At 45.3% G+C, this 24,688-nt stretch overlaps 1 protein-coding gene across 1 annotated transcript in view; it reads right to left on the reverse strand.

Moving 5' to 3' along the window:
• Nucleotides 1-24,382, reverse strand: part of PLD1 (phospholipase D1) — a 44,649-nt gene extending 20,267 nt beyond the window's left edge. The window contains exons 1-15 of the mRNA XM_009280557.2: nucleotides 24,216-24,382; nucleotides 23,745-23,872; nucleotides 23,304-23,449; nucleotides 22,398-22,506; nucleotides 20,582-20,647; nucleotides 14,325-14,383; nucleotides 13,707-13,799; nucleotides 10,920-11,072; nucleotides 9,998-10,147; nucleotides 8,596-8,679; nucleotides 6,769-6,850; nucleotides 3,588-3,698; nucleotides 2,044-2,250; nucleotides 1,130-1,346; nucleotides 56-169 (exon numbers count right to left, since the gene is read on the reverse strand). Coding sequence (XP_009278832.1) covers nucleotides 56-169; nucleotides 1,130-1,346; nucleotides 2,044-2,250; nucleotides 3,588-3,698; nucleotides 6,769-6,850; nucleotides 8,596-8,679; nucleotides 9,998-10,147; nucleotides 10,920-11,072; nucleotides 13,707-13,799; nucleotides 14,325-14,383; nucleotides 20,582-20,647; nucleotides 22,398-22,506; nucleotides 23,304-23,449; nucleotides 23,745-23,872; nucleotides 24,216-24,369 — 1,873 coding nt within the window. The 5' untranslated portion in view covers nucleotides 24,370-24,382. The remainder of the gene's footprint in view (nucleotides 1-55; nucleotides 170-1,129; nucleotides 1,347-2,043; nucleotides 2,251-3,587; nucleotides 3,699-6,768; nucleotides 6,851-8,595; nucleotides 8,680-9,997; nucleotides 10,148-10,919; nucleotides 11,073-13,706; nucleotides 13,800-14,324; nucleotides 14,384-20,581; nucleotides 20,648-22,397; nucleotides 22,507-23,303; nucleotides 23,450-23,744; nucleotides 23,873-24,215) is intronic.
• Nucleotides 24,383-24,688: the final 306 nt, after the last annotated feature.

A 24,688-nucleotide genomic window follows, 5' to 3' on the forward strand; every position in this document is an offset into this window, starting at 1 on the left:
AAACATCGGCAGCTAAAACCTGAAGGGGTCTGCACCTCTGCCTTCCTCCACTTACCCTCCTGAGGCTCAGCAAGCCCCTGTTTGGATTCACTGTGGTGATGGAACACTTTCAGATGGGGCTTTAAACTCTGGATTATATTCGGTTGACTGCTAGTGGGGTTACAGTAACCTGCAGAAAGTCAAGATGCTCTGTTTATGGCAAAACCACACATCCACTTCTGCTACGCTGGTGCCAGATCCTATTTGAAGACACTTTGCATGACAGGAGCTCAAACGAGACGTCAATTTGCCAAAACTACAAGTGACCAACAGGCAAAGGACCAAATTCAAGACCTGGCTGGTTTTAAACCAAACAGATACATTGAAGCAGCAAAGCCATGGCTATGTCCTGAGCTGACTGCAACCAATGCAAATGATGCTCCAGCCAGGCTTCCTCAGGCCACAGGCAGGAGAAAGATCTGCAGGGAGTGATGGAAACTCAAATAAGTTCCCACCTTGAGCAATTTACAGCTTCAGCAGCTGAGGACGTTAGGAACAGATTTCAGGAAGGACTCCATGCTGGAACACATGTCAAGCTGATCCTTGTAATTTTAGCTTTGAAGCTGTTTTTAATGTGGGGAATTAAAAGCTGCATTCAAATATTCAGCTGTTGAATAGTCTCTCCTCTCTAGTAAGTGGGTAAATCGGGAATATTTCCATTTAAGTGAACTGATTTAAACCTAGGTAACACTAGCCTATGAGAGGGAATAATCACACTGAGTAACTGTTTTGCTTGTTATAATAAAAACAAGTTGAAAAATGAAAGATTTGTTTCTCCCTTGCAGAATAAAAAATTTCCAGCAGTATAAACACTAGATATCACATACACTATATCACGTCATCTGATGGCTCATGACAATTGCTAATTAACTAAATGCAAATCCACTTAAAACTTTTCTTGTACATTTTGCAGTGGCACAAATTTACATATTGAATACACAGTTATTATTCTGATAGTTAAGAAATTCATCAACTTTCCTTCCTTACAAAGAATACATTACCCTAGAAATTATGTGAATCTGCATGTAACCCACCCACCCACCTCCACACGTGCTTTATATATGTTATTTAGTTGAAAAACATTACTTACTTGATTCACTGTCTATGCTGCTGACGCTGTCAGCATGGTGCATGCCGTGTTTATGGAGATGCTTGTAAATACTGAACCTTGAAAACTTTTTGGGTTTTCCTACTCCTTTCATTTTTGGTATGTCTGGGGCATCATCAGCATTTCTCTGGAACAAGTGGCTTTCTGGGGACAGAGCTTGAGACTGCAGGGGGACACATTCAGACGACTCCACTGCAGACTTAAGAGACACAGGACATTGCTGCAGGTGATGTACAGACAGGTTTCCCCTTTAATTACAGATTATCATGCATAATCAATGCTCAGAAACAACCACGAGCCAAACTTCACTCCATGACAAAGACACACTTTGGTGGGAACTACAAATGCTTTTGAGGGAGAGGGTCTGTACTGAGGAGACACTCGACAGAAAAATCCATTAATGCTAGCAGTACATTCTTCAATCCCATAAATTTACTCTAGATTGTTACTCCCCTTGAAATTCTCATAAATTTAGACCTCTCTACATTTTTTAGAGATCTCTGGATGCATACAAACCCAGGTTAGCAGAAAGCTCAGCAAGCAAGGCACCTGCTGAGGGCCCAATTATCCAAAGGTTCGGAGCACTCTGCAAGTGCCTACTGTGCATTTCTAGCTAAGTTTTATTAAGAACATAGCCTCCAAATTGTGACTGCTGCTCCAAGCTCCAGAGGAAACCCAGCTGTCTATCTCCATGCCCTAGCAAGGGCTGGTCAGGATCTAGCCCCTGAAGAGTCATTCGAAACTCGGATACTTCTGTCTTACCATTACTATTCCTCTTTAAACCTCCTAAACCGAACCCTATGCTTAGAAGTGGACACGGCTTGTTCATCCCCACCGCAAACCTGACATGCAGATGATGAAGGTGGCCACCAGCTGGATGGAACAAGCTTACTTACTGCCAGGTTGGTCGTCGACACCGACTTCACTGCCGCCATTCGTTTGACACTGCCCACATCGGTCAGGCGATGCTCATCATCATCCCACCTACCATACGCCAAGTCGATGCCACCCACAAATGCCACAGACTGGTCAACGATGACGAGCTTCTCGTGGTGGGCCCAGAGGTACACGGAGGAGGACACGTGGTCTGGGTGTCTCATCACCTGGGGAGAGAAGCAGCACTCAAGCTCAGCGTCATTGCCCAATTTACATCTCTCCAGCCAGAGAGCTGCCCAGCTTTTTTTTTTGGCTGCTCAGGATGGTGGGGTAACACTGGAGTTTTTAGAAGATGCCTCCACACAGACTGCTGTAATTACTGAAGCTATATGACTCCCCCGAGTCAGGCTCAGCCTTACTGGCAGTCAGGTGCTTCCCCATGATGCAGGTATTCCCAAGCAGCGATGGTTACTGATGCTGGGATAGGTCACACTTACAACAACTGTGTTCATAAGAGGACTATAGTCAAGGAAACTGTTTCAACAAATAAAATCACACTTTCAGTAGAGCTATAATAGATGAGCTTTCAAACACAGAGCCTGCTCTAAAAGAAAACAACATATTGGCGATCTGACTCACTTCTTTGGTTGTTGCCGCTACATAAGTAAAATGAGAAATTGGCTGGTTTTTTCCCCATTTAAAATCAGCAAATTGTTTGACATTTGTTCATGAGATTCTTTTTTGACATGTGTTTATGGCAAAGTAATTTCTATATCTAGAGCATTCAGTATATAGTTTAATTTTTTTTATGTTAGAGGAGAGCCATTAGACCAGCTTCCTGGGGAAAAAGCTAGAGAGTTTCACCTGGCTGCTGCCAAAAATCTTACACACATAGTGCATATCTTCCAGTTACACCTTCCAGTCTTGCTGCAAAGATGATGGTGAATGGATGCTTCCCTTCACCATGACAACTGGTCAAGTGACAATAAATCTATTATTCTAGCAGTTTGTTAGTCACCCTCATGCATAACATATATCTTATTGCTCATTAAAATGTATATGTTTCTAAATTCAAGAGACTGGATCTAGCCTTATCTACTGGTTTGAGTGCCACAACTCATTTTCTGCTCAGTGGCAGAGCAGCAGTGAAACAGCACAGGACAGCGCAATGCTGTTCATTTACAATGGAAACATAAACATCCAGTGTTGACTCTCATCATCTACGTATGAACAGAAATACTGAAATGAGATAACATTCTCGAACTGTAATTTTCCATTTGATGTAACCCCATTAACTTGTCACATGAAATATGTTCCCTCTGAATTAGATGAATAGTTGCTTTGGCAAGTCTAAACTAAGCAATTTTATGTTCAGTTATAACCTAAAGAAATTAAGTTGCCAGATGTGGTAATCACTGTATGGGTATGTCTTCTCAGACTATTCCTACTGTAATGGTGGGAATGGTTCTCCCAGTTCACACCCAAATACACTGAAGGTCAACACTAGCTATCAAGAGCAAATGAATGCAAATGTCCTTCTTACAACTGCCCGATGCACAATTACCTTAATGTTTGGATGGAGGTGCATGAGAGTCCGCTTGCTGTATTCACTGTTGATCCCTAGGGCAAGCTCCACCTCTTTGTACAGCATAACAAAAATTCTCACTCCTTGTTGCTGTCAGAAATAAAAAGAAACACATGGTATGCAGGTATTTCAATGGATGCAGTCCATTTCTGAAGCGAGGAAAAGCTAAAAGGCAGTAAGCATGTTGTGTCTGCAGACAGAAACGCAGGCTGAGGTTACTTGTTCTTAATTATGCTCTTCCAGATCCACCATGGTGACCCCACAGCGTGCAAGGACCCGCGCTGCTCAGGAAAGCTCTTCAGCTTCCAGAGAAGGGCTCAGTACCTGGATTCCTGTGTGAAGAGCTGAGCTATGCCAAAGCCCATCAACGGGTCATTCTTACAGTAGCCCCTTTTAAACATCCTTTGAGGTAAAATTCTGCAAACGTGATTCACTCCACATATAATAGTGTTGCACACATCCACTGAAGTTCAGTTTTCTGCTGTTTCATGTTGCCTTGAGGTTTGCCTACAGCTACAAGCATCTGCAGGACAATGATGCCAGTGTGGTCATACAGACATCCCTCTCCTGAAGCGGATGCAACCGACCCAATGCCAGCAAACAAGTTCTTTCTGCTGGTAGAGCTAAACAAGCTCCTGGAATACAATGAGCAGTGCTCAAAGGATGGTGCTTTTCTTGAGTAGAATGGTACCCCCAGGAGGGTTTCTAAGGACACTTGTTAAAGCACTTTCAAGAGTGCCAAGTACTTCCCAAACCTCAGCAGATGCTGGCCACGCGCTGAACTGCTGCCATAAGTCAACATGGCTTCAAATCTTGCAGTGGAGCTTAAACTTGGGACCTAAGCTTTCCACAGCCTTTTAAGCTTCTATTTCCATATAGCTGCTACTGATACCTTGAGCAGTATCCAAACTGTGGATGATATTCTGCTCCCCACTGCACCCAGAGAAGTCCAAGGCAGCACTGTACATACATAAAGGACAGCCTTACCCCTACACCTAGACATCAGCTTGCCAACTGCACTGCTGAATCAAAGAAATGCCACAAGTGAGAGAGCAGGCAAATATTTCCAGGAACTAACCTTAAAACACTCCTCGCTCTTACAAGGTATTTATAGCCATAGGAAAATCCATGTCAACATGACAAACAAAGCCTAATTCTTCCTGTGGTCACGTTTCATTTGCCAGAACATAAGACTACTTCCAAATCAACAACAGTCAGACACAAAAAAATCTATTTTTTTTTTCTAGGCATGCAGAGGGGTGAGGACTGTGACGACAACTGGTTTGGAAGGGGAGGGAGTCAAAGACTACTTCAGGACATCCACCTGGACTCGTGCCCTTCTACCACACCAAGAGTTCAAGAGACTTCCCTGGCCACGCTTCCCTTCCTGACTCATCGCTCATGTGGGGCAAGCTACCATTTCTAGCACTGGTGTTATCACAGGTTGAGTGAACAACCGAAGTACAGCCCACATTCATAAACACCTCACACTCAGCTCCTCTGTCTGCCTCGCTTGGCTCCATGAAACATGTTCTCTATAGCCTGGATCCAGATGTGTTATTGGAAAGCAGAGTACAACCAACAACGAAATAAACTGTTTTCTGAGATGAAAACGCTTAAAGAAAAGAGAAACAGAACTAGTAGTTGCAGTTGCTTGCTCATATCTCAAAGTGCTGCACAAGAAAGCAGAGCATGCAACAGCACAGAGCTTTGCATGGGAATCCTGACCAGGAGAGCCAGGAAAGGCACCAAGTCAACAGCAGGTCCAAGCTTTTTTGGTCAGGAGGAACAGCAGGAAGAAAGAAATTAAAACATAGGGAAAAAAGCCTTATCAAGTTTATACAAGCATTTGATTACTGAACATGAGCATTTATTAACTCAGATAACATGGCAATGCAAATAGGAGCCCAAGTCTCTAAGCCATGTTTATCACCTCCCGGTAAACAAGTTGAACACCACAACCCAGCTCTGGGGAACGTGATGCTGTTTGTGTTTGCACACTTTTTTCATGCTTTGCTGAAACCCCTTCTCCACATCCCTTCTCCACAGCAATGCACCAGGACCCTCATAACCAGTCTCCACCTGAGAAGGGACAGGCAGGGAGGACACAGCTGATCTTCCTCCTCTTAGTGGCCACAAGAGCCATGAGAATATAGAAAGGGGTGGGTAGGAACAAAGAAAACCAGGAGACATACAGGTAGTAAGAGACAGCTACCAAAAAAAAAATAAAGCCTTTTTTAATCATATAAGTTAACCTTGGAAATAAAAATAGTAATAAGAAAACACAAAAACGTTTTAGATTTTGGCCTGCCTTATGCTCCACTAAAATTCATTATTACCAATGGTAGCAGCTGTGAAAGAGCTATGGCAAGAAGAGCTTTGGGCAGCCTGGCCCGGGCAGGACGAAGGCAAGAGGGGTTCCACCAGGGATAACAGGGCTTGGGGACACTAGAATGATGTTTAATGTCAACAGGCACTTCTTTACTACAGCAAGGAATGATGGGTGAACAGGAAGAACATCAGTTCTTCACTGTTTAGTTGTAGCAACGACCTATGCAATGTATCAAGTATGGAAAACCCAATGAGAAGGCTGTTGTGAGATAGCATGAACCTCTGGATGATACCAAGTGACTTTTTGCTAATGACATCCTGATCTTCTGGGAAGACTGATGGTATCTTTCACAGCTTCAGCTCCGAAAAAGCCGCAACACAGACACACAATACATGGTAATAACAGACAGGATCTGCACAACACAGTAACGTACAAATCACCTACCAAGAGCCACCACAAAGTGCTTAGTCCTTCCCATACCTCTAAATTATATATGCCACAAGCAAAGTACCCAGCAGCAACAGCTCTTTGACCCCACCAGGAGCTGGGGCAGTCACAATGCAAGGTTGAAGCAACCCAAACCTGAGGACTCAAAGGGGCAATCAGAGGATCTACCCTTCTGCCTCCGAGCTCTTCCAAACCCAAACGGGGGGGAGCAAATCAAGACACGTAGTTTTCCAAGGCCATCTGAAGTGAGGCTTGGCCAGCTTTAACTTTCATGCCTACCAAAATGAATGGTGCAAACGCTCCGGTCCCAGTATGACCCTGTAACTGTGTGGGTGCATGGGGTTTTCTGCAGAGCAATGGTTGAAGCTGGAGCTCACTTACTGCTTTCCGCTTGAGAATGCAGTCCAGCCGCCAGCGATTTCCTTCCACAACAGGTCGTTTCATGAAGATTTCTGGGCTCAGCCTAAGAAAATAAAGGGGTGGAAAAAACACAGCATATGTAGTCTGCAAACAAAGCATTGGCCTAAATAATCAACTCTGTAAGTAAAGAAATCAAAAGGTTTATATAAAAGTGGATGTGAAGGCTCATGTCCCAGAGTGATGCATTCTCCAACGTCATGCTCTTTGTTTTTTAATAACAGATCATTACAGAGGGCAGCGGACATGTCCAGCACATGCATCTTAGTATCCAACAACCCATGAAACCAAGTTTAACAGTGATGTATAAATGGGGAAACTTGGATTCTGTCTATCAAAAAGATGCAACAAAAGAAAACCCCAAGGTAGATTTGAAAGAAATGTGTAGACATAAAAAATAAATAAGAGTGGGATTTCAGTTCTTCTGGTACTTAGGCTATCTGAGTAGCATAGATTTGTGCTGAATTTTCCTTGCTGCCTAAAGACAAAGCAGTATGATCTCTCAACAGGACATTTTATTGATTCATAGCCTTCAGGATTACAAGGAATAATTAAGCAATCTCATCTAACTCCTGCAAAGCAAGGTGACAGAATTTCATTCCTTTACTTTTGTACCGAGCATGGGAACTTGTCCGTGGTTAAAGCATAAAAACATGCTTCTGACTACAGCATTTTTATCTTAAACTCCAAGTTTCAGATACGTTTTGCAATTCCAAGATACATTAACAATTGTCTGAATAAAGCGTTAAATAAGAGACAATGGGTCTGAAATGCGATGCTCTTGCAGTGCTACTTGATGTTGCACGTGGGGATCCAGGAGCATTGTGTTTATCTGTGGTCATGTTAGGAAACAGGTTTACCCCAGTAAACGCTAATATAGTATTTAGTTTTCTCATAATTGCCACCTAAGAATTAATCCTCCCAGTTCCTACGGGCAGTGGATTAGTAACAAGATGTTCATTTTACAGATGGAGAAAGAGGAGCACAGAGACGTGCCCAAGATTAAAGAGGACCTCTGAGCCGTGGCTTGGGAGCCTGCCCTACCATCCTGCTGACAAGCTCCAGGCTGGCTCAGCCAGATTAACCTCCACAAAGGCAAGACACAGGCAGCCGCAAGCAGCATCCAGCTAAGAAACTCTGCCCTAAGTTTGTGAGAGCACCCTTTTTCCACCTCAAACAGGAACCAGAGCACTGCATAAATATATTGAATTACTAGTTAAGAAGTAGGCAGAGCCAGGCCCTTCAGCAGCCACACAGCTCAGGGAAGGGACGACAAAACTCCCCCTCCATTGCCTGGCCCATTTAAGAGCAGAGCAAAATTACACCCCGCCAAGATGCTCTCATCGCTGGCACGAGGCTTCCCAAAACAGTGAGGAGGAGCTGACAGGAGGGTCCCATGCAGGATCACACAGGAAGAGCACTGTCAGAGGTGTTTGAGTGTCCATGTTCCCTTACAAGAATGTTTTTGAGTGTGTCCCTTGGGTTTGCAGCGATTTACACTCCTGATGAGCACCTCAAGCCATAACATTTGCAATTCAGGTGGTGCCTTCATGCAGTTTCAGGACTTTCCTTGGAAGGAGACAAACAAGCTGTTGATTTCAAGCATGCACTTTTGCTGCCAACCCTCCTGAAAAGGCCTTTGAATACAACACAAGGAGATGTTTGGGTGTGCTGCCAAACCATCTGGCTGCACGGCTAGTTGCCATACTGTAGGGCCTCTGAACAGTGCCACATTGTCGGGAACGTCCCAAGAGAGGCGGCTGGTCAACATCGAAATACGTAAGTACGAACCACCAATCTGTGATGAAAATTTCTTCTTTAGCAGCTTCCATGGCATTTGCGACATCTTCAAAGTACCACTTAGCATTTACATACCTGTAAAAGCAAACACAGCACATAGATCTAGGTTTCCTCCCCTCCATTAAACAAAGTCCATAGCTGAAGACCGACAGGGTTCTGTGTTAACGCCATTTACATTCTCTTCTCAAAAGCAAACACAAACCTATTTTCAAGAATTGGGACAACACGCAGGGAGAATTTCATGCTGCTATTAGTAGCTTAATGAAACAGCACAATAAGATATTATTAAGTGCTTCTGCCAACCGCACACAATATTCTTGTGTTTTGCTTGATGTGTGAGCTAGGTTTGGCTCTCAGGAAAGGATGGCAGAGTGGTGTTTGCTTTGACTTACAGAAACTATTTGGGCAGCAGTTGCTGCAAGGCAGAAGCTGCAAGTGACAGTACTGCAAGGGTTTGCTTCCAACTATAGCCAATTTTTTTGAGGTGCTTCTGGGAATGCCTTAGTGCAATCAGGTTACCGTATGGACGGGAGGATTTCTCATGGGACTGCTGTTTGCCTAAAGCCCAGTCACACTTAGACTATACCCAAATTTGCATTTGCTGATTCTCTTTCATTGCAAAGCCAATCTGCAAGGCCTGAATCTAATGCTGCTCTTCAACAAGATGAGTGACATTTGCATCTGAACACATCCATGGTGCCTGGAAGGGCAATGCTGCCTTACAGAATGAGAATCAGCCTTGCAAATGTGGTGAGCAGGACCTATCTTGCATTTCAGGGCATGAAGGACTGTGGCCGGACCGTCAGTCACAGAGGAGCATGGGCAGGACAGGCTGCAGCACAGCTGCTTTGGAAGGGAGCTATGGAGAAGGGAGTAGCCAAAGAGGCAGACATTTTCAGTAGCACCTGTGTTACCATGGGCTTACAATCCAGAGCCCAAAGACCTAAACCCTTAGGAAACAGCATTTCCAGAATCAGAAACTGGGATAAAATTGAAGCCAGGAATATCTTAATGAAAGAGCAGTTCTGGTTTTAACTCATAAGCATCCTGCCAATTATATGTGCATCAAAATACCATTTTTATCATTACAATCATAAATACCCAATGTGTTCAAATTCAAACAAAACTTGATGTTTCAAAACGCTATTAACTGTGATGCAAAGACGTTAACAGGATCAAAGCACTCCTGTCACCAGTACTGCTATTCTGTTGCCGGTGAAGGAAGCCTCATTTTTTGCAACTTCTCTAATTATCATCGGTCCCTACAGCTACCGAATACAAACAGCTTTATCCATCAGACCTGGGCTAACACAGGCAGGCGTGTACCATTGCTGCTTCGGGTAACAGTGCCCAAGGCACCGTCATCCAGTTGCAGCCTCGCCACGGTCCTCACCACTTGGCCAGCGTGTTCTCCTGCACAGCTGCGTAAGAGCCGAAGCGGTGCTCTGTGAGGAAGTCCTTGCCATGTTTCCGAATGAACTCGTCTATGCCCTGCCTCCACCACTGGGCATGTCTGTAGCTGTTACACTTCAAAATCAGTGACCTGTAAAACAGACGACGCATGGGGCAGGATGCTGAAGCCAGGTATGTTTAATTGGGCTGCTCCTCTCTGCCTACCCACGTTGATAAATGCACCTGTATCAGTCATATTTTATTTAAGCAAAAAGTAAGGACTTTGCTTTGTTGTTTTGTTTGCGAATGAATACATCAGCACTGAGCTGCTCCGAGTGACTACCACAGCATTGCACTGCCAAGCATAAAAAAATCCATACCCCACATTTAAATTAATAGCATCAGCGTAACTCGGAGGAGAGCTGGACCTAGCTAATGCTGTATTTTTTAAAAGATGAATTGATACTGTATGCTGTCATAAAAATACTAAATACCTCTTTATACCAACTAGCATGTCTTTTGGGTAATACTCTGGTTGGGATGTAGAGGAACGTGTCCCTGCTTGCAGTATAGAGGAACAGAGGGCCTAGAAAATTACTGTAAGCAATTGCTGCAAAAACAGACTGTGCAACTCAACATGCACCATGCCCTCCGGCCTGAGCAATAACCACAAGGATGGACGAGTGGTGGCTGAGGCTCCAAGTGCCTCATTAAGACATTGGAAATGATCAGCATTACACAGGCCAAATCCCCAGCAGGTATAAGCACACCAGCAGCTGCCCAGGCACTGAGCCCCGTGGGAAGCTGAGCTGCACCAAACCAGCCTGCATACCTTGTTAACCCCTCCTGGAGAGGAGCATCAATTCTTCCTTAAAAGAAGCAAAAGCAGAGAAAAAAAAGGGTCTAAAGACTGTATTTCTTACCTAGAGAGATTGTCGATCTGCAACCCGTATTTAGTTTCTGTTTCTTTCTGGCCTATCTTAATGTTGAATTCCTTATCTACCAGCAGGACAAAGGCAATGGCCCCGGAGTCTGGCTTCATGTACAGCAGGAAAGAGTCCTTCACCACCAACCACCTGTACGGGCACAGCAACCAGGTAACCTGTATTTCACCCATGCCGGTCTTCAACACATGAGCCATAAAAGACTAACAAAGTGAGAAGTGTTTCCTTCAAAACAAGTGCAAATCGTTTATCAGGGAAAGGAAAGCGTTCAACTAAAAGGTAAAATTTTTTTCCAGGGGTTAGTCCAGGGTATGGTTTTCTTGAGCAGAAAAGTGCCTACTTTATTAACTTGGGTAATGAGTTTGAATTCAATATAAGACTTTTAGAGTTATTTGCATGACTCCTTTTTAGAGGAGTCTTTGAAAAGATAGGTTCTCGTGTCTAACGAAATCAGTGAGAACTTCCCTGCCCACAAACCTCCCAGCCAGGTGCCCCAGCACCGGGCAAGGTGCAACAAGGATCCCTCCATCCCAGATTTTTATCAGCTTGTATGTTATACCTAGAGGCAATACGGGAATTACTTGACACTTCTAACATTAATTATGATGCTAGGATCACTTTCACTCCTATCAAAATATACGAACGAGGTGTTTTAGAAAGCTTTTATTGCCAAGCAACAGGCACCCTGTTAGAAACACATGATGAGAAATGACCGGCAGGTTTTACATAAATACCGTAGCCTGAAGGCAACTCTGGGAAAACACACATTTTTTTTACTATGAATGGTAAACCACGACAATGGCATTTCTAATTTTTTCTTCCCCTGTGGCGTAGCTGGGGTAATCGGCCCCCTCTGTCCCACACAGGTCTCCACCACCAGACCTTTGCCTCATTATTCTGCACACTCAAACATACAAAACAACAGAAAATACTGCAAAAATCTGTTCATTCTTGGATCTTTAGTAACAGCCCCAGCTCCTCATCAACTTCCAGATCCCATAATTTTTCTTTACTTTCAGGGTCCTGAAAGTTATCCCAGCATCACCTCTCATTTGGTGCCAAAATACCTCCCCCATCATTTGGCCCATAATTTCACTCCCAAACATACCCACAAACTACATTTTCAAGTGTTCCCCATGCCCGAGAAGTCCTGTCCATACACATTCACAGCAACACCCCACCGTTCTTCTCTGTGTCCCTTTCCACAACCCCCGTGGCCATAACACACCCAACCTACTATAATAAGTGAAATGAATTTGGGGTATAAAACCCCAATGCCTATGGCAAAGCTGTTGTGGGAGAAGGATGGCCATGGTCTGCCCCGTGCTCAGGGGGAGCTCTGCCCCCAGCTTGACATGTCCTTAAATCCTTCACTTAAATAACCCTCTCTGGGAAATATTACTGTTATTTGCTTATTTATTGACGCACAGGCTGTCAGTTCCAGCAGGCCGTGGCAGGGATCCGGTGCCCTCTGGTGTTACTCTGCACATAATCCCACTCAAATACTTGTCCCATCCCCTTTTTAGGCTCTAGAGGAAAACCGAAATCCATTGGAGCTGTATGTGCTCCTGTACCCACTAAAGCTTGAGCTCTGCATAACATAGGGAAGAGTTAACTGAGGGGTATTGAGAGGAAAAGGCATTTTTTTTCCATAAAAGAGAAAAAAAGAATTGGAGACAATTTAATGATTTGACCTGAAAGAAGGTCACATCTTCATCTCCTTGTGCACTCATTATAGAGATCTTCTGTAAAATTACATTAAGAAATGTTGGAAGGACTATAAAGAAATAGGACCTTTTCTTCACAAGAATGCAGAAAGATTCTGTTGGAAAACAGAATTTTTTTTTAAGATAAACTAACGACAGCCCATTGGCGATGCTGAAATCCAAAGGCAGATAATACTTTGGGAAACTCTCACAGACCAAGAAATTGCTTCTAGAAGGTAGATATGTGCTATTTGGATTTTCAAAAGGAAAGATTTGCCTGGGAAATCCCCCTTGCATTTTTTGGCTGCTAGCTGGTAACACACATACTCCTCCATAGCAAACGCCTCCCTGCGCTGCAGCCCCAGGAAACACTGAGATCTAACACAGAAGGTAAAGGGATGGGAACAGTAAGTTACATCTGTCTGCAGCGGGAAGGGACATGGGAACAGGGTGTCTTGTGAAAACTCCCATGAAAACACCAGCATTTAAGCACGTGCAGTAATAAGGAAGAGGCGACGTATTTAATTCCAAGGTTAATTGCACCAAACAGAGCTCCTTACTGCTGCAGGTCACGTCTGATTTAATCCAGCTCCAAAACAGCTCAGACAGTGTTTCAATTAATTGATTTTCTTTTTGTAAATTGAAGAAGGGAAGCTCACAAAACCGGGCTGAAATCTGGCCGGGGCAGTGGAACCAGCCACGTCCCCTCCTGAAGGCACAGAGGCCCTGGGCACGCCCACAGCAGGGAAAGCTGGGCACAGACCAGGGAATTATTGCCATTCCTGCCAGCTCAGCGCTGTAGGAAATCCAAATTTTCCTCTGGAGCAACGTGTCCCTTCTGCTATGAACTCCAATGCAAAAGAAAAAAAACTCACCACCCTCCACACAGGAGGGCAAGAGGGCATAACCTGCAGACCCTTTTGGCCTGAAAATCTGTGGCTTTTGTAAAAAAGCAAGACTCTCCCTCACAGACTTTTTGGGAGGAAAAAACAAATGGGAATTTTTCTATGTGTGCCCGAGGAACACAGAGCACCGTCGCCTCCGCCCGCCTCAGCAGTACCTTTTGGACCATCGGTAGCACATCCTTCCTTGGCCACAGCAGTTCAGGCCAGGTATGCGGTGGCCCCCAGAGCGCTTCATGATCAACCCTTCTCTGCAAGGACAGAAACACAGTCAGGACAGGCGGCACGGCTCTCCTGGAGGTGCAGGGCAGCTCTTGGGTGGAGGATGCTTGCTGAACCCCCTAGCCCCTGTGCTCAGGGATGGCTCCTGCCACCTCCAGCCATGCCCGAGCAGCCTCTGCGCCACTGCCCTGAAAGCTGGAAGAAGGGCAAAAATATCCCCACCAGAAGGAAATCACGGAGATTTAGGAAATGCAGGGCCCTGTTTTATAGCACAAGCAGGATAACAAGCGGGTAGACAGGTTGTGGGGAGGGAAGGGGAGAAACCTCATGAGCCAGCCAATGGGCTGCAGCCTGCATCTCGCAGAGCAGACCACTCCCAAGGCTATTTCCCAAAGTTGTAGCATTTCTGTCTGAACATCAACACATTCTTATACCCAGATGGCAAAATACTCTCCAGTCAGTTATTGGCGAGAAAGGAAAGCCATCAATTTGAACAATATTTATTTATAAAGCCATGCTCTTGGTGAACCACAACTCACAAAGACACAACTCACATGCCCTTTGGTCCCAGGTCATGGATGAATGACAGCTGGCTTACTCCTATGAACTCCATCTGGGGAAAGAAAAAAAAGATTCCCCCATCTTTCATACTCTGAAATCCACAAAATACTTTGCTTCATCTAAGTGACTTGTCATAAAGGCATAACCTACAGAAGATCCTGAGCAGAAGTTACCCACCATCACTTAAGCATCTTCAAGAAGACCAAGAAAAGTAGTTTGGTTGGGTTTTTTGTTTGTTTGCTTATTTATTTTAAATGTGCTTTGAAGAACACATTTCAGGCAACCAGGACAATCAAGATCAAATGTATCACAGGGACCCACCAGTATCCTCCCTCCTGGATCACTGGCTGAAATGAGGACTCAAGTTTGACACTGTTTGGGGGCCTGTGTGAACTTGGCTGGCTGCCTCAATGCTCTCCCTCCTCCAGTGGCCCTCATAGAAAGGCTGGAAAGGGAACGAGCGCACATACCCAGGGCTGAGAGCATCCTATTCCCTTCGAGTCCCCTACCCTATGGACACACACCACATGGGGGTTCACCCCCTCAACCCACAAGCATCCTCCAAGACCATCGCAGCAGGTTGCTCCCACTCAGTGCTGCACACACCCCTGCCCCACATCCATTGCTCCGTCTTGACACTGGGAGCTGAAAATCCACAGAAAAGCCACAGTGGGGCAGGAGGAGAGCGAGACCAATCCATGACTCATGCCAGTCTGCGTGCAGCAGGGTCAGCCCCGATGGAGCCCCATGGCAGGCGCAGGCTGGGAGACCCACGTGGCATGCTATCAAGTTTACTAGCAAATCTCAAATTCAAGCAACCTGCTTCCTTGCAGCTTCTCCTGCTTCAGCAGAGATTGCAGAGGAATGTAACAACAAGCAAAGCTGGTGAGAAAGCACAGCATGATTACGTTCACCTCTAAAAATAGGACACCAGGCAATTTCGACCGAGCAGGCTTTTCTTGGCACAGCAGGACATTCCTGACAGTCTGCTGGTTATGAGCCCTGGGCTCCATTAGCAGGGAGAAATGCCTGCCTTGGGCATCCTGTGCGGGACAGGTCTCCGGCAGGAGCAGCTCTGCGAAGGAGCTGCCTTGCACGGTGAAGGCTTGCCTACACCCAGGCACTTTTAACTTATTATTGCATAAAACTGTTCAAGTGCAGAAAGGTGCTCAGGGCAGTGTGAGGGCAGGAGCTGCTCTCCCCTTTGGTCAGGCAGCAAGCCGGAGGGAACCCTCTAACCACATGTTTTGGCAATGAAGCTTGCTGGGACCAAAGCTCAGGACTTAACCCACACTCCTGACCACCATCGGGACATGAGACAGCCTCGTGGCCAGCTTCGGGCCATGCCCGCCCATGCCCCACCGCAGCTCAGGTGCCAGCACTCAAGGAAGGGCTCTCCTCCAAAGTGGCCACTGTCACCTGCTCTTTGGAAAACCAACCTCAGGGCCCTCGTTGGCAAAATCCAATTTTGTACAGGAATTACATGGGTGGACCTGTAAGTCGGAGATATTTTCAAACACTAAGTGTAACAAAGAGTATCAGTCAATTTTGGACAAGAGTCTGTCTTGCAGTTATGGTGAGGCTGGCTCAGGATCCCTTCCCAACACCATCATTTTTGCCCCACAGAAGCAGCAGTAGGACAGAAGATCCTTCCTCCTCCTCACGCTCTGCTGCTCCTTCCCAAACTTCTCACATCAATAAGGTCATGGAGAATAACAAAGGATCTGTTGTTCTCCTCTGAGTAGCTCAAGGACATAAAGTAACCTCTATTCAGTAGAAGCAAATTTAATGCCCTCATTTTTGGGCGATTTCAGCCTGTTTTCAGAAAGTGGCTAGAATAAGTTATTCTATGCTTTTACTAACAATCTTGCCATCACTACTCTCACTGCACGTTCTGGAAAAGCACCAGGTGTGACCTACAAAAGTTTCAGCTGTTTCTGCAGTGACACTCGGAGCGGGATGGGGAGTGTCTGAAAACCCAGCATATCCTACAAGCTCTTATCAGAGGTCCCAAGCGAAGTCTCAGGCCAGTTCTTTGCCCTGGATCCCATTTTCATTTCTTCAGAAAATGGCTGGCATTCCCCATCAGACGAATCAGAAACCCAGACATCTCTCTCACAGTGGGCACACAAAAAAACCCCGCACACGAATGTCAAAACCCTTTGAAAACGTTGGCTGCAACCAGAACGCTGGCAGCAATTTGAGGAGCACTGCATGCAGAGAAATAATTGTCCTCAAAGAAGCAAAAAGAAAAACCAGGAAGAAAAATTACTTGCAGAAACAGAACTACTACTACATAAAAATGAAAGAAAGTTTGTCTGGCAGCACAGCAACCTGCTCTTCAAGCAAGGATTCTTTGAAACGGCAACGACAGTCACAAGAGCCCATCCAACATGTTGATCAAGCAGCGCCAATTAGGAGCTTTGGTTTGTAAAAGAACCATAAATAAATTCCACCAGTTAGAAGGAAAATTCCTCAGTGCAGTGGAAAATATCTGATGGAATGATTTATTATTATTATTATTGCTGCATTAACTATTTTTACTGTTACAGTGCCTTTCATTCGAGGTGCTCATCATTCACAGAAAAACCAAGAGGGGAATGCAGAGCAGCGAGGCGCTTTCATCTCCTTCACATCTGAATTCCTGCGCTGCCCAGCTGCCTCCCCGGGGAGCCGGCATCCCGCTCTGGTTTCAGAGCGATCTGCAGCAGAATATTTTAAGTATGAGACATGGGCCTACAGAATGCAGTTTCAATGACATTGTTGTAGCAATAAAAAGAAAAAAAAACACAGACGGGAGTGATCAGCTGCAGAAAGACAAGCTATGAAAGGTGGAGAACCAGCTGCAAGGTGCACGAGCCACGGTTTTAAACCGTCCCATTCTGCTAGCGATGTCAAGCACGCATGATTTATGTAAGCAAAAATTTCATAAAGCATCTGCATTTCAGAAAGAATTCAGCAGCTCCACACTGCATTTTCATTTCAACTCTTGTTTTTAATTTAGTGGGTTAAAAAACCCATAGAGAGTTGATTAGCAGCTGTGGCTAGCAATAAAATGAAATTACACCACTGTTCAGAATCGTATTGTTCAGCAGCAAGATGCCAGCTATTTCTTACACACGCAAAAAAAAAATTGGCTTACACTAAACCCAAATTTAAAAAAATATTAAATGTGCAAAAGTTCAAGTGCAATAACTAAAAATACTGAAGGATTGGGTGGGGACCTTTGCAATGGTCTGCAGATCCAAGTGCCATATCAGAGGCAAAACAGCAGCCACTCTCACGTATCTGAGTTGTTCTTACATTGTACTACTTTCACCTAAAACAAGTTTTTTTACACTTGCTTACTATAGCTCATCCAAAATGTTAGACACACACACTTCGGTTCAACCAAATCTTATTTTTTTATTTTGCTTAGGTATCTTTCAACTATTGCAGCTCATACAAAAAAATGATGCGAAGGTCCAATTAATAAAATTTTTATATGGAATACAATCAAGCCCACGGGCCCCGTTTCCTAATGTTCTTGGGCTGTATTCCCCCAATTTCCCAGAAAAAAAGCGTGGACAATTAACACACCGAGATTCCCACAACATTCATTTTAACTGTAATTGTCTTGAAGCACTTCAGCCCAGAAGTACTATAAAAAGGTTTTGGAAAGGACTAGAAGACGCGAGATTTAATCACAATCCACATAGGCAAAAGGGGGGGAAGAAAAAAAAAAAGGCTATGAAGTCTGGGGTCTGATCACAAAATACAATGCATCTACCAAACTATTTGTGAACTCCACACAAAATGCTCTGTTACTGTGAATGCTGAGAAATTAAGGGAAATGTGAGAAGACTGTAAATTTTATCATTCAGCGCTAAGTAGTCAAAGCAAGGGACGCTTGGTACATCTCTAAATGATGCTGCTTCAGGAGGTTTATTACCACAGCCTGTAGGAGCATCACCTAGGAAGGCTAGAGGATGTACAACCTCTACAATGTCATGTGGTCACCATGGACCTGATCCTCAACCCACCAGGGACTACAGCTCAACTTGCAGGCTTGACTCTCCCAATGCACAGCACGTCCTTGAGACAGCATAGAAAGTGGTAATCCCCTCACTGACAAATAATAAATTAACCACAAATGCAAAATAAAAGAAGCAAAAAAGTGAATTAAATTGTGCAGGTCAGATGTAAAAATGTCTCTGAGGAAATGTGATTGACTCAAGCAGGCTTTTCACAAGGACCAAGAGTTACATATCAGGTGGGTTGCAGCTTACCATTGCAACTCCATGTCTGACTTCACAAAGAATTTAGGATTTTAAAAAACACCTTGGTGCACGGATTTGATGAGAAGAACACACAGGAGTCAAAATGTGCTCCGAGATTAAGACAGTTGCAGTATTTGTCAGCGTCCAGGCACAAGCCTTCTCAACCACAGGAAGAGCAAAGCCCTCATTTTGCTCTAAGGAGGATAAATACACTTCCAAGGAAAACGCCAGAAATCTTCACTTCAGTCTCTTGTCTGAGAATGGTGGGGGTTGTTTTGGGTTTTTTTAAAGCAAACATTTTCCTCCCTGTGCTTTCTTCCAGCATTGCCTGCAGGACCCCCTTAGCAGCACCACCATTAGCAGAAAAGTCCTCACTGAATGCTTTGCTGCAGCCAAATCCAGCGAAAGCCAACAGTAAACTGAGAATTTATGTGCAAAGTGACATCTGGCTCCGGGGGCCGGGGACAGAAGGACGATTCAGTGCAGGGGGAGGGGAGCACCCCACAGCTGCCCAGGCAAGACAGGACTGCTCGTCTCCTCGCCCGACCCGCACCATGGCAGCCCGCCTCGAACCACAGAGCCTGGTCAAAAGATCACCCATGTTCTTATATGAGCAGAAATTCTCCAAAATATTTGAAAAAAGCAATGCCTGCCTAAGAATGACAAGACAGATCCACACTGTAAAATAACTCTCCCTCACTTTGCATATGCTACTGATCAAAATTGCCAAGTTATCCCAATCTTGCCTTTAGAACAGAAGATAACTATTTTCCACATGCAGACTAACACAGCCCTTGACTGCACTGGACTTAAGGTCTACAGCCTGTCCCCAAAAGAAGCACTCTAAGAAACACAGTTCCTCTCAGTCCAGATCTGAGGACTTCTTGCAACCCAAAGCACCCTGCCCAACCCAAAGCACGATGGCCAAGGCTGGACGAGCACTTTGTCTCATGTAACAAGCAGTGCTCAACACACTGAGCTCTGCAACAAGAGCACACACAGCTTTTGGGCACAACATCCAGCTACATGCTGCCCAACACCTCTACACAACTGAAATCCTGCAAAAGAGCAGAATACCTACCAAACAACAACAACAAAAGTTGAACAGAAGAACTGGCTGCTACAGATACCCTAAGTGTAGTCTACATTTCTGCCATGTTTGAAAAGCACGTGTTCCCAGTTGTCACCCCTTGCTCAGATATGTCACTAAGCTCTACAGCTACTCGATGCATGCATCAGGTTTTGCTGATAATGCAAGAGATGGAGTAACACAGTCATTATGCTGCCAAAAAAGGGGAAATAAATTACCATCCCAGGGAGATGTTACAGCTGCAGCTGACAGGTGAGAACTACTGAAGAAACATTTGACGATGGCTTTCAAAGGAAATATTTTTGTTCAGAATAGGCCTGATGTTGGATTTGACATCTCTCATCATTTCAAAAAGACTACTGACTTGGGGAAATAAGCCAATTACCATCTCCCTTTGGAAGTGACAAAATACCCGCAGAGGTGAATGGGTATCACTCATATGAACTCAACGTTGCTGATGTCCAGTGAAAGTGCACAGAATAGGAACCTGAGACAAATTTGCACCCAGTACCACACACAAAGCCCAAACTGAAGGAGCAATTACAAATATGGTTTGGACTCTAATTGTTTAAGTATTTAAAACTTCAACTTATCATCTTAAACACTCCCCAGAATTGAAGAGAAACCCACTACATTATACATGTGCAATCAGCTTTTGGGGCTGGACTGCCTTGAGGAGGTTATCACTGTGTTATAACAGCAACCTCCAGGAATGAGCCATTCACTCTCTTCCTTTTGTTTTAATCATATTACATCCATGTCAGAGAAATCAGCTAAGCCAAAATACTTGTAAAACGGCTGTAAAATGTTTCTTACATAAGCTCCATGTCTTCTTCCAATGAATTCAACATTTGTAAACCTAATATTCTTTAAGCATTTAAGCAAACTAATTTCTACTTACGGTTCCATGGTAGTTCCTGTACATCGGCATTTTTAGGATCTTTGTCAAGTAGTCTTCCAGCTGTTTCTACAATTAAAACATTGAGACTTTAGATAAGATGCAGGAATGTTCAAGAAAAAAAACCCCCAATCCAACTGTCTGGCATTAGGATGCAACGAAGAAATCAGACATGCTTTTCAGCTTGAATGAATAAATAAATACATTATTATGTGCTCATGGAAGATTAGTGCTCAGCAGCATAAACAGTTTGATCACAGGTTGTTGACTGTTCACAGATCCGTGTTTGTACCTTCCACCAGCAGACCTGTTGCTTGACACTGTCATTTTAGAGGTCAACTTTCTTGACTGAGCCCAAGTTTCAGAATAATTTTCAATACAAAAATCAGTCCCAACTGTTTCTGACCCACACGAATTAGCTTCGTGAGAAAACACAGTCTCAGACACAACCGAGAGCACCTGTTTAACCAAAACATCGGGCTCATGGGGTGAAGAGCACGGTGACCATGATGCCCTGTCCCAAAGCCACAGAGAGGGCAGTGGCCAGGCCACCAGGTGCTTGAGAGGCTGTCCTTCTCAGCCAGGACAGAGGAAGAGGAAAAACCATTACAGGAGAGAGAATCTCTTCCCATCCTCATGGTAACTGGGCAAAGAACAGATTAAGCTGTTTGGGCATGGGAAATCGGGCAGAGTCCTATAGGACACAAAACAAACCGAAAAGAAACAAATGTCATTGGGACTTTTGCCCTTCTCAGCATTAGCATCACAGCACTGAGCTACCCAGCTGGGCAGCGGGGGTGTACATCCCCATGGTGAAAGCTGTAGGATTCCCACAAGGAAACCAAGGCGGGGGGGGGGGGGGGGGGATTAAAAAAAAGGTGTGGGGGGGTGGGGGAGGGTCGCACAAGAGACACATCACAGCACTGAGCTACCCAGCTGGGCAGCGGGGGTGTACATCCCCATGGTGAAAGCTGTAGGATTCCCACAAGGAAACCAAGGCGGGGGGGGGGAAGGATCTACAAAACATTTTTCTTCCTCTTTTAAACCAACATCTCTCTCCTGAAACTTCCCACACAGCATCAAAGCTGTGCACAGCAAGGAGGGTTATCCGCACTGCACAGCCATGAGACACAACCTTTTAGGACTTGAGGCTTCAGCAGCAGAAAGCCCAGGGAGGGAGTGAACAACAGAAAGAGAACAATAAGCGCAGGGTGAACGAACATGGTGGGTTTTCACAGACTTTTTTTTTTCTTTCTTCTTCTTTTTTGCAAACAGAGAAGCTGCAATGAAGAGGTAGGAAGACATCCACCCTCTTCATAGAAGGGCCCATCTGTTAACATCTGATGAAGTTACACAGAACACGTGTGCCTCGGCTAAAATTACCCACTTCAGTATCAAGAGCCTGACTGTCATCTCCTCTTTCAGGGGGGGACAGGACTGAAATCTCTCAGATTTTGATGGCCGTGGGGCTGCCTCCATCACGCAACTTGACTCTGTGAACTGCCTCTTCTATCTGTAAGTTGGAGCACGTGGGAGGAGGGGAACCGCCACTCTGGGCATCGTGGTTTTCCTCAACTGCAGAGGAAGATTTTGCCTATATGAACCCCGGGAGCAGCATCCTCCTCTTTGCATGGAGAAGAATTTGGCGTTAAAGCTGGACTTATCAAAGCCTAAGTTTGTCAAGCAAGAGACTTTAATGGTAATAAAACAAGGGCTTTGATAGCATGTGGCTTCACAAGCAAGCTGCCTGGCATCTCTGCACCTCAGAAGCCCTCCCAGAGCATCCCTCCGGCCCCCGCAGACCGAGCCGGGCACTTACCCTCCTGCTGGAGAAGTGCTCTTCCCGCACCGTGCTCTCCGCAGTGTGCGGCAGACTCGGCATCTGCCTCGGTTCCCCCCTTTTGATGGATTGTCTTCTCACCGTGTGACTGGAAGGAAAAACAAACCCCGACGTCGAGTTTAAGTGCTGCAAGTGTGTGTGTGCCTTGCTCTGTAACCCTTCTTGTGAGATGCTTTTATTTTTCCCATCCAAATTCTTAAAAACCGAGAGATGGGTGGGCAGGAAAGCAAAAAAAAGCAAGTGTGGATTCATTTAAGAAACCAGTGTGCTCCAACTGACTCCCAAACAAAAATACAACACAGAAATATCAGAGCTTGATTTTTCAGGGTCCCCTTTTGCCCTTTTAAGGAAAGGGAGCCTAAACCCTATTTTTAGGGCATTATGTTCCCCCAGCCCTTAACCCCTCATAATTTCACCTTTCCTAATATCATCTCCCCACATTTCTCCACATCAGGAGGCTCGTACCAGCCCACACCACTTCTCTTCCCACTTCTCTTTCCCCTTATGCTTCCAGCCACTCCGAGCACCAAGGGCAGCCCAGGCAGGGCTGACCACCCATGCCAAGGACCCCCACACCTCCCGCATGCAGCCTGTGCTGGCAGAAAGCAACATCGCACCAACAATTTCCATTAGCATTAGCATAACCCCCAATTTCAAGGCAAATTCAGCTCAAAAGTTGATAATCCGGGACCCAACACGCTTTCTGAGTCAGCAGGGAGATGCTTGCACCACTTAGGTTAGACCTGCTAAACATGTAGAGATTGAACTAAAGTCTCCTTACAGCAAAGAAACGGGATTGGTGAAGCCACACTGATATACTATTAAAAGAGAAAAGAAAATCCTGTCTTCCCAAAGCCCACAGCGTCTGCAGGGCTGCACACTCACCTCCTGGTAGGGATAGGGATGCGCACGAAGGCTTTGTACCTCAGCAGCTCCCTGTGAAACTCCTGGAAGTGCTTGAACTTCCTTTTCACTTGCCATGTGAACTCTCCATGGGTCAGCTCGATCGTGTAAACGTTGGGGCTTGGTACCTGCAGAGGAAAACACCACCACAAGGGCTGCAGCTTTGAAATAAGTAATTTTCCTGCAGCTGCTCATCTAAAGAGCCCTCATTCAATTTTACTTAAAGATCATTCTGTCTCACAATTTCTTGTTCTGCTTTATTAGGTTTTGTAAACAGGCAGGAAACCTTCTCTCTTGAGCGTTTTTCTGAGACACAGGCATTCCTGCTTCCTCAGCTCACGAACAAGCATGCGCAAAAATGGTGTTGTGGGTTAATTTAATACAGTTCTATGGAAATTAAATGAAACTTCTGGAGGTTCTGACCTTCTTTGTGGAAGTAAAGCGTTCAACTTCCAACACACGCACTCGAACAGGACATCCCGTGAGGTACGTCTGCGTGCCCGGCTCTTTGAACCCATGGGTGTGATAGATGGCAGAGAAGGGAATGCACACTGGAAGGACCACAAACCCCATTAGCTCAACAGCCTTGTAACCATCAACGAGGGCATGAAAGCCAGCAGGTAGTTGCAATACTTTAACATAGGAGCACTTACACAGCAGCAGTAATTCCACTAAAATATACCAGGTTTTATTTAAGAGAGCTTAAAGACAAGCTTTCACAGAAGTGACTTGACTTGAAGAGCTCAAGTGTTAAGACTAATGCCACCTGGTCCTAAAACAGGGCCAACGGCTGGGCTTGGTAAAACCACTGAGGTTGTACCCTATCTGTCAACGGATTATTGGTTATTAAATCCAGGCGGGACACGGGGTGAGAATGTACGGGCGTCAACTCACCAGCACTTTTTGGGTCATTTACCACCTCCGAGTCGACCTCCTCCCCCTCGAAGTGGAGCTCCCTGGTGTCCAGGCTCTCAATGATGTTGCTCATGTCTGCAGCGATCTTCTTCAGCGTCGATGTACCTGCATGGCTTCCAGCTCTCAGTGACATCTCAGGGACCCAAACGCCAGAGCCACGCGGGGCTGGGGAGGAGGAAGGAGCAGGGCTGTCATCGCCCCTTCCACAACACCGGCACAGCGGAGCCGAGGGAAACCTCCAGCAGCATGTGGCCTCATCTTCCCTCCAGCCCCTTACTCACATTCATCCCAACTATCCCCATCCTACACGCCCAATGCAAAACGCCCAGCCCTGCAGCTACAGTAAACCACTGCCCAGAGCAGTGATAAAGCACAGGTAGCTTCAGGCTACAAAAGAAAATTCTCCCTGATGCCAGTGACCACAGGACTCGTACACTCCAGTTGTACTTTAA

The sequence above is a fragment of the Aptenodytes forsteri genome, unplaced genomic scaffold, assembly GCF_000699145.1.
Source record: "Aptenodytes forsteri isolate BGI_AS27 unplaced genomic scaffold, ASM69914v1 Scaffold179, whole genome shotgun sequence".
NCBI lineage: Eukaryota > Metazoa > Chordata > Aves > Sphenisciformes > Spheniscidae > Aptenodytes > Aptenodytes forsteri.